This window comes from Danio aesculapii, chromosome 1 (assembly GCF_903798145.1).
Source record: "Danio aesculapii chromosome 1, fDanAes4.1, whole genome shotgun sequence".
Classification (NCBI taxonomy): Eukaryota; Metazoa; Chordata; class Actinopteri; order Cypriniformes; family Danionidae; genus Danio; species Danio aesculapii.
The window spans coordinates 17,174,036-17,184,035 of record NC_079435.1 but is presented as its reverse complement, the minus strand read 5'-3'; the positions used below and the strand labels follow the sequence as shown (position 1 = coordinate 17,184,035).

Below are 10,000 nucleotides of genomic sequence, written 5' to 3'. Positions count from 1 at the left end.
TTCTGCAGCGCGAGAATAAAGAACGAGCCTCCTCCATTCGGCCTCTTTACCTTTACTCTTTACTTTCATTTCACAGAGTAAGGAAACAGTGGAAACGTACTCTAGTGAAGGCATCCATTAGTCTACATATTTAATTTATTTGTCAAGCGCATGTGGTTAAAATTTTTTGTTATATTGTTATGGCCCATATGGTGATGCATACGTCTCCAAAACCTGACAGGTGGACAAATCTAAACTTGTTTTCATTAAAACAAGTATAAATATGCATATAATAAATAATACTGCTAATAATAATACCAACATTACACAAATACAAATTGTCATAAATAATCTGAAAAAAAGCCCCCTGACATGAAGGCATGGATGTAGTGGTTTTTATATTTATGTAGAAAATAATCATTTTGTAACATTTAAATCCTTTAATGTTTTTCATATGTAAAGATATTTGTGTGCTGCTGTACATCCTGTGTGTATTAAGAAATGTGTATGCGTTTGGACGCAAATATAGAGGTGCATAACTAACGCACTCTGCGCTGGACTTTAGACCAGCCTTTAGTTGGTCAATGGTGCGGTCTATTTCAGTTCTTCAAAATAGCAATGTACAAACAATGTGCTTTAACACACCACCTCCTCCTTTGCTGTGAGGCAACATGCTACCCACTGCACCACCGTGCAGCCCCTGGCAAATGGATTTGCCATTTAAACAATGTGGTGCAAAACGTGAAAATTAGGGTTGCGCTGGTCTGAAAACAGCAACAAATTACGCCACACGTCTTGTGCCTTATTGCAACGGGTGTATGATAGGGCCCAAAATGTTCAAACATTTAATTACGTGCAAATTTACTCACAAGGCATGTCTGGTGTGAATGCCCTATAACATTGCCAAAACAATCCATGTGACTAAAATGAGTGTAATCACATAAAGCTCCAGGAACACTTTTGTGCACAAAAAAATAACCTTTTTGCTCATGTCTTCCATGTCAGATCAGTGTGCGCATTAACTATGTGCCATATGGCATTTACATGTTGCACTGCTGACTCGTGGCAAAAAACGCAGAAATAAATGCGAGTAAATGGGCACCCTGATGACATGGCGAAGAGAAGATACAGACAACTGAAGTCATATTTACAGTTTACTGACACAAACATTTTCATGGAGATTGGTTTGATTACAGTTGAACCACTGAAGTCACATGGAATGTTTTGACAAAATGATTGGCCCCTTTTCTGGACTTTGAAGGTCTTGGGACGCTTGATGTATTTGCAAGATGAGAGAGCTCTCGGATTTCTTTTAAAATATCTTAATTTGTGTTCAGAAGATGAATGAAAGTCTCAGGAGTTTGAAACGACATGAGGGTGAGTAATTAATAAGAAAAATTTTCATTAATGGGTGAACTAATACTTTAATATTCAATTTTTAAATATTTAAAAAATGTACTTTCTTCATGTAACATCCATTACAGTGTTTAGTGTAACAAAATCTTTCAAATATCAAATGCTGACCTGGTGTTCAAAACTGTTCTGTGCAATATTAATGCATTTTTGGATTCAGGGTCTGTTTTATATATATGGAAAGTTCAAAAGAAAAATTTATTTATTTAAATTTATGCATTTATTTAAAAATATATTTTCAATTGATCAACATGAGTGTAAAACTGGACTAATTTGCCTCTATTTGTTAAAATTACATCCACAATCTCCTCCTCAAAGCTCACACATCCTATTTTGGTTGAGTTGAGTTTCCAAAAACAAAACAATGTGGGCACAAAAAGCACAGAATTGCAGCTCTTACATTGATGACACCGGGACAGTTGGGGCCGACGAGGCGGGTTTTGTTCTGGCGGAGCAGCCTGTGTTTGACTCGCACCATGTCCTGCTGAGGGATTCCTTCTGTGATGCAGACAGCCAGTGGCATCTCCGCGTCAATCGCTTCTATGATGGCAGCTGCTGCGAAAGGAGGTGGCACGTAGATCACGGTGGCTTCAGCGCCTGTGCCATCTTTCGCCTAAAACACAATCCATGATCATCATGTATTTTCATGACACATCAGCAGCAAAGGCTATTTTCCTAGAAAAAAAACATTTCACTAATACATATACAATAAAAAAACAACAAACAAATAATACATAAATTAGATAGTTTTTATGCTACATGATAAAAATTCTACAATTTTCCCAGGTGACCGGTAGAATGTATTTTAAAGTAAGAGGAATTGTGCAGAACAAACAGTTGTGGGGTCTTCACCTTTAAGCAAAAAAAACCATGAGCTAATCTTGCATGTCCAATAGGACATCTGGTAAAAATCCCGTGATCAAATCTAGTCTTAAAATGTACTAAAACTAGTCTTAAAATGCATTCAAAACATTCACAGAACTAAAAAAAAATATTCATAACATTTCAGTTTCCGTTGGGCTTCATGTGAAAGTGTTAAATACAATCAGCCTCTGGCCTTTAACACTTCTACTACTGCTGGTAATTACCCAATCTAAATAAGGCCCCTTCAAAAAAATAAAAACCTAGGGCTCTCAGAGAATAAGAGCAGCTGTCCAAAAAGTAACTGTGGCTCACAAGAGACTGTCAGCAGTCACACAGACCATTACCTCCTTCACAGAGTTGAAGACTGGCAGACCCAGGTGTGTTTTGCCCCCCTTGCCTGGAGACACTCCTCCTACTAACTGAGAGCCATAGTCCAGAGACTGCTGACTGTGAAACGTGCCCTATAGGGACAATGAGAAACAAAAGTATAAGACAGATCTTTCAACAAAGGACAAAATCAAATTTGTTTACAATGCATATTAAATGTGTCACATTACTTAAAAATGTAATGTGTAAACAGTTTAACTTTGAGTAAGAGAATGTAAAATGTCTTCAGCAATTAAAAAAAAAAAAAAGATTATTTTTTACTTCTAAACACACAGACAACATCAACAAACACTAGAAGAACTAAAGACAAAGTGTGTGAAAGTTCACTTAACCTTGAGCCATTTTGGTCATGTGAGACATGTTTATTTTGCAAATCTTTGCATTAGGAGCAGCGGTTGAAGTTTACTTTTTAAAAGGTCTCAGATCATTTTATTAAATTTAATCTTAGCTTACCTTGCAGGAAACAGTAGCTTTTTTATTAAACAATATTAAATTATTATTTATTAATTATTAAAATATTATTTATTAATATAATTGTCATTTTTCACATTTCTCAAAATTCAAGAAAGCAGCAACTACAAAAAAAGCCAGCGAGTAAAAATGGCTTACAGAATATAAAACTATGACAAAACAGTATAAAATATAACAATCTAAATACAACAAAATGCAATATTACAATAAAAACATTTAAACATAAATAATCTAAATTACAATATACACTACCTGACAAAAGTCTTGTCGCCTATCCAAGGTTTAAGAACAACAAATAATAACTTGACTTCTAGTTGATCATTTGGTATCTGAAGTGGCTTATATGACAGGCAAAAGGCCTCTAGATTACGCTTATGTTTATCAAAATAAAACATGATCATGCCTTAATTTTTAATTGTTAGGCACCTAGGGTCTGAGAGTAACTTATTTTCGATTCTCTATGTCCTGTACATGTGGTTGAACTGACAACAAAGCTGACTTTGTCACTTAACAGAAATAATGTACAGTACAGAATATAAAGTCATCGTGCAGTATTGTGTATGACTCCCATGAGCATGGAGGACTGCATCCATACATCTCTACAAAAACTCAAATAACTCAAATAAGCCCCCTTACTGAATGAAAGCCCAAACTTTGATTTTTCCTTCACCAAACGACTGATTTCTGTGAGAATCTTGGGTCCCTGTGGGTTCCAATAGGTCTTCTGCAGTATTTGTGATGATTGGGATGCAGTTCAACAGATTGTTCATCTGAAAAATCTAACTTCTGACACTTTTCCAAATGATCAACTAGAAGTCAAGTTATTATATGTTGCTTTTACAACTGGGATCGACGACAAGACTTTTGTCAGGTAGTGTACAGTGGTATAATCGTCTTTTTATTGTGTTTTTTTTTAATGGTTCTTTATTATTGAAATAACTTGAATGAAAAATTGAATGAATGACTCGAATTACATTTGCTGTTTGCTCAAACTACTTATTTTAAAATGAACTAAAACACAACTTCAGAGATTTTTTGGTTTAATCCACTTAAATTTGTAAAAACAAATAAGTTAACTTAATTCATTTATGTTGTCCTAACACACATTGATATGTGGAACCAGCTTTTTTACAGTGATGATTGAAATACAGTTTGCTTATGAAAAAACAATGAAAGAAGACTTTAGGTGCATCCCAAATCGCATACCTATGCACTATTGTACCCCATTTTTTAGTATAAATAGTTTAAGTAGTGCGTTTACACTGAAAACTCTAAAAATAATAAGTGCACAATAAACACCCGGATGATGCACTTATTCATCCGTTACAATGAAGTGTGGCATCTCGGACACTTCACGCACTCAATGGTCGCAGCTTTGCTCACTTAGCGGAAGAGGCGAAGCTTTTGGAAATCGATGTTGGATTACTTTATTTATTTTGGATTGTGAAAGCAAAATTCTACGAGAGTGATTATAGTGCCTCCCGATGGTGAATGCGGTTTTACTAATGGCAGGTATTATTTGGTAGTTTGGTCATTTATTTCACTAATTTGGCAACTGTCAAACATCATCTGGGAAACGGTTAGAATTTCCGCTTAGTAAACAAAACATTAGTGTTTCATTTGGGACGACACTACATTTATATACTATGCTATTGAATGTGTATGTAGATAAGTACATAGTGTGCCATTTGGGATGCAGCTTGTGTCTCTTTGAGAGTATGTTTAGGTAACCTTTGTGTCTATAATCATCCAAATTACATCTGTAAAACTGACACATGACACACTGTCTGGATCACCGAAACTAATCATGTCCCTATCATAGCTCTCAATAACATGATGAATTTCTCAAAATGAACGCAGGGCACTTTGAAACAATTGCAGAACCTGTTTTAAATTGCCAAAGATGTTCAGTGCGTAGATAAATCAGTTCACATTTAGCTAAGTTATTAAATTAAGTGTAAAGAGACTAATGTGGAACATGACATACAGTATATGACTCCCCTGAATGTAACATAGACTTATAAATGCTCTTTCATTGACTGAAGCACATTAAAATCAATGAATGCCATAAAAATACATTTTATCTTAAAAAAAAAAACTCTTTCCCCATGAACAGGGATTTAAACAGCCTGTGGAAATGAAGCGTTGCGAACTTTAACCCTCGCTACATCCATGTTAATTATTACAAATTATTTTGAAACATCACAGATAAGTCCAAAGGCAAGGGTCGCCGGTACCAAGTCAATATCTTCCACTGTAATGTTGGTAATATAATTGCAAAGAATGAGAAAATTTGGCACATTTCCCTCCCGGCAGCCCCTTGCCAACTTTTTTCTGCCATCATTTGTTCTCGTGCCTTCATTAAGGCTGAAGTGCTGTGCTAACTTTGCCGTTTTTCCTGCACGCTGCCCCTGTTATCAGTGTAGCGATTAATTTGAGGTATGGTTTGCTTATGTAGCCGCACAGCAAAGTTAATATGGCGTGATGACACTCTAGTCATTTCTCATCCGCCTTCTAATTATAATGAGTGTTCATTAAAACTTCATCTAATAACCCTTTATTATGGTAAAGAGTCGTTTGAAAGAGGGTGAACGAGAGCGAGGGAAATACAATGAGAAATTGGACATAAATCACAGAGGTGAGGAAAAGCAAGGTTACTACATACTGTAGCCAGCAGTTTTAGTGGAAAGGGCCTACGGGTAGACATCAAGACAAGTTGTGTCTGTCTCTTCTAATAGCAATATATACTGTATTTATTAATATATAGTAAAATATCTAAAGCAGGGGTGTCCAAACTCGATCCTGGAAACTCGAGCCGGGAAGTTTCTAGTATATCTAGCAAGTCCTTAATGAGCTGGGTCAGGTGTGTTTAATTAGGATTGGAGCTAAACTCTCCAGGACACCAGCCCTCCAGGATCAAGTTTAGACACACTTGATCTAAAGTATCTACTATGTAATGTAATGTGTATTTATTGTTTATGCCCATACAACCAAGGCTCTTTACAATCATGAGGATGGGGGGGGGGGGGGCTCTCCACACCACCACCAGTGTGCAGCATCCACTTGGATGATGCGACGGCTGGCACAGGACAACGGCGCCAGTGGGCTCACTACACACCAGCTATTGGTGGAGTGGAGAGACAGTGATAGAGCCAATTTGGTGGATGTACTAAAGTACTGAAGTAATATACTAAAGTATCTAGTAAAATAAAGAAAAACTACATATCTAATAAAATTTATATAAAACAATGTCACATTTAAACCCAACTTAACATATAGCGTAACATTATACTTTGAAGCAGTTATATGACTTGGTAAAAAAATATAATTGTATAATTGATGCACGCTTAACAATAATTGATAACATTGTGATTGATGTTTTAACAATGTAAGCTGCCATTACAGAGTATGTCACTTGCTATGCAGAAAAACTAACAAAAAAAAGAGTTTAAGAGATCTTGAGAATTTAAAAGTTGGAAAATAGTCTAAAAAAAGCCCATAATTGTGTTTTACTCTCTATCTAAATAAAATATAAAAATATCTAAATACAAATTTTAATAATTCTCATGCCAAACTGCCAAAACTACTGTGATTATTATATAACAGTTGTGCTACAAAGCAAAAAGTGAAAAGAGAAAAGGTTTTATTTGTACAAACAAAGAGAGGTTGTTTGAAGAAGAAAATTCAATGTTGTCAATCATTTCCTACTGTAATTTATCAAAGTTGTGTGCAGAAAACAGTTAAAGTCAGACCAGCCAGAACAACCAAACAGACAATTTCAGCCAAATAGTTTAGCTTAAATTCATTAGCTGAAATGTTGGTGCTTTAGATGTAGTACAGATAATCAAGTTCAGATTTAAAGCAAGATTTAACCAAATAGTCTGTTTCCTGTAACTTGGGTAAGCCTCAACCATTAAGATTGCATAACAATTTAACAACTTTAAAAATAATGTGAAATAAAAAAATAAAGAGGTTTTAGGTTAGTGCTAAAATGAGAGGGAAGGGGATCTATAGAACATAACATATGTGGTTACACACCTGTTTTCCGGTGAACCCTTGACAGATGACCTTAGTGTTCTTGTTAATGTAAAGGTTGTTCCTGGATCCAGAATAACAGTGTCTCACTCCAGCTTGCTGCACTGCAAATACAAAGACAACAGCAGTGGAATAAGAACCAAGGACTAATACAAACATAACATTTTATCAAACATTTAAATAAAGCTTTTTTTAATGCTGAATTTGTAGCCTGTATTGTTTCTATATTATTAATATTGAACAGTCCAACAGGCTGCAGGCTGAATCCAGGTTGTAGATTAGTTATTAATCTGTTATGTTAAATGTAAAGTTGTAAAATGAACCATTACAGCACAATGATTGGGGTCGACTTTAGTAATTGTTGACTTCTCTTTGATTATATATATATATATATATATATATATATATATATATATATATATATATATATATATATATATATATATATATATGATCAGTTCAGATGCAAAAGCCTCTGAATGCCCAAGCAGTTTCTTCTAAAATTATAATTTTTTTTTTACTTTTCTGTATAGATTCAGTAATTTTATTTTCATGTCTATTAATAGGTTATTTATATTATCTTTATACTTAATAAAAACATGAGTCTGACAAAAAAACGCTCCTTTCAGAAGAAAAATTGCAGATGGCATTTAGAGGCTTTTAGATTAGAACTAACTTCCTACGTTCACTACAGGGTCTGAAGTGCAAAGGTCACACAGCTTTGACCTCAAATATTTTGGAAATAAATCAGCGGTGAAAGAGAAAACAGTCTGTTGCAAACACCAAACTGAACCAAAAAACTCTGACACATTTCTAAATGATCAACAAACAGTTTTGATTCCAGAATGACGTAACAGAAAAGAATGACTTCTTCTGGATGTTTTCTTCTGAAGAAAATTTAAATTAAACTTATTTGTTATATTTCAGCTAGAACAAAAGCAGTTTTTAATTTAATATTCAACATTATTTAAATCAAAATTATTAGCCGCTTATGCAATATCTTTTCAATTGTCTCCTAAACAAACCATGGTTATACAATTATTTGTCTATTTACTGTTACTTGCCTAATTATCCTAGTTAAGCCTTTAAATGTCACTTTAAGCTGAATACTAGTACTTTGAAAAATATCTAGTCAAATGGTATGCACTGTCATCATGGCAAATATAAAAGAAATCAGTTATTGATATTGTTTTGATTCCAGAATGATGTAACAGAACAGAACAACTTTAGAAATTATCCATTAATCACAAACGACAGGATTAGAGGGTCCACTCACGTTTCTCTCTAGGTTAAAGTTCACTAACAGACAATCAGTTGCTTGTCTATATCTGATTTCACTCTGCAAAGCTATTATGCTGCATGTGCAGTCTTCCTCTTATAAAACAAGTACATGCTCAGTGGAATTTAATTAAGAATACAATTCTTGCTTTGGACACAAAGAGAGAAGTCTGTTAGGTCTCAAGTGAAAAATACTCCATTATTGACAGATCCATAGATTGCACAAGACTGGAAGAGTTAAAAGAGAACCAAAACTTTCACAAGTGGAAATAGCTTCCCACAGTTAGAGTAAAGATTTCTAATTTAGGCTTTATATATTAGTTTTTTTCCCACTATATCACTTTTTTAAATAAAAAACAAGAATTTAAAGTGTTATAAACTGCTTACAGTAAATACAAAAGACTAAACACACCAAAATGCCACACGTAGCCCTGTCAACATGCATTAAAAGAATAAAAATATGCATATACACTCATTGTAGTAGAAAAAAAGAGCAAAATATTGTACACAAGTATTGTAATAAACAAAACTATTCCTTATAAACATAAATAAGCACTAAATTATGTCAAATTATGTTGCTGTCAGTCTACTACATTCCACGACACTATCACGATTTACTCACAGATGTCATTAATTAACTTAACTTCTTTTATGATGTTGAAATGACGCACATTTACATTTAAAGCTCTTAACTTTAAATAACGTTACACTTTTATCTGCTTTAAACCCCAGCACAGCAGCGTTAGCATTAGCTTGCTGTGTGTGTTTAAGCAGAATATTAAGATATAAATGACTCCTACGCTTGCAGTAGGTGCAGGAGCAATGTGAGGAATAAAATGACAAGGCGTTTCGATTATATTAACACTTCGGTCAGATTTACTTACAGAGCAAGCGGGCAAACAACCTGCTGTGAGACATCTTCGGTCATTCACCAATGACACTGGACAGACATGGACCTAAACGTCAGCGCACTTAGTTGTCCTGCTAGATGCCTGAAGGAAATAGAATCGCCCACATAGGCAACTAACGTTAGAGGTCAATAACAAACCGTATTTACATGCGGCTTTAGAAATGATCTCGGTTAAAGATAAATGTATAATGTAATGAAAATAAACATATTTGCCATGAAACGCAGGGAATGCCTGATAATGTAGTTCTTTCATGAATTATTTTTTTTGTATAATATAATATAATATAATATAATATAATATAAAATAATATAATATAATATAATATAATATAATATAATATAATATAATATAATATAATATAATATAGTATAATATAATATTTCACATTCAATTGAAGTTACTTTAAGAAAATGACAGAGAAATAAAAAGAAGAAAAATTAAAGGAAATAAAATGTAATTAAATGCTGTAAATATTCCGCAGTTCAGTAACAATCTGGAAAAATATAGAACTTTTTTTTATCACTGATAAATCAGATATAATATGACATAAATCTAAATCCATTACACATAATAGACGGACGGACGGACGGACGGACGGACGGACGGACGGACAGACAGACAGACAGACAGACAGACAGACAGACAGACAGACAGACAGACAG

At 34.1% G+C, this 10,000-nt stretch overlaps 1 protein-coding gene across 1 annotated transcript in view; it reads right to left on the bottom strand.

The window, feature by feature from the left end:
• suclg1 (succinate-CoA ligase GDP/ADP-forming subunit alph) overlaps window positions 1-9,414 on the bottom strand; it is a 30,522-nt gene extending 21,108 nt beyond the window's left edge. The window contains exons 1-4 of the mRNA XM_056456766.1: window positions 9,312-9,414; window positions 7,153-7,253; window positions 2,601-2,717; window positions 1,793-2,005 (exon numbers count right to left, since the gene is read on the bottom strand). Of these exons, the coding sequence (XP_056312741.1) occupies window positions 1,793-2,005; window positions 2,601-2,717; window positions 7,153-7,253; window positions 9,312-9,345 (465 nt within the window). The 5' untranslated portion in view covers window positions 9,346-9,414. The remainder of the gene's footprint in view (window positions 1-1,792; window positions 2,006-2,600; window positions 2,718-7,152; window positions 7,254-9,311) is intronic.
• Between the last annotated feature and the right edge of the window lie 586 nt (window positions 9,415-10,000).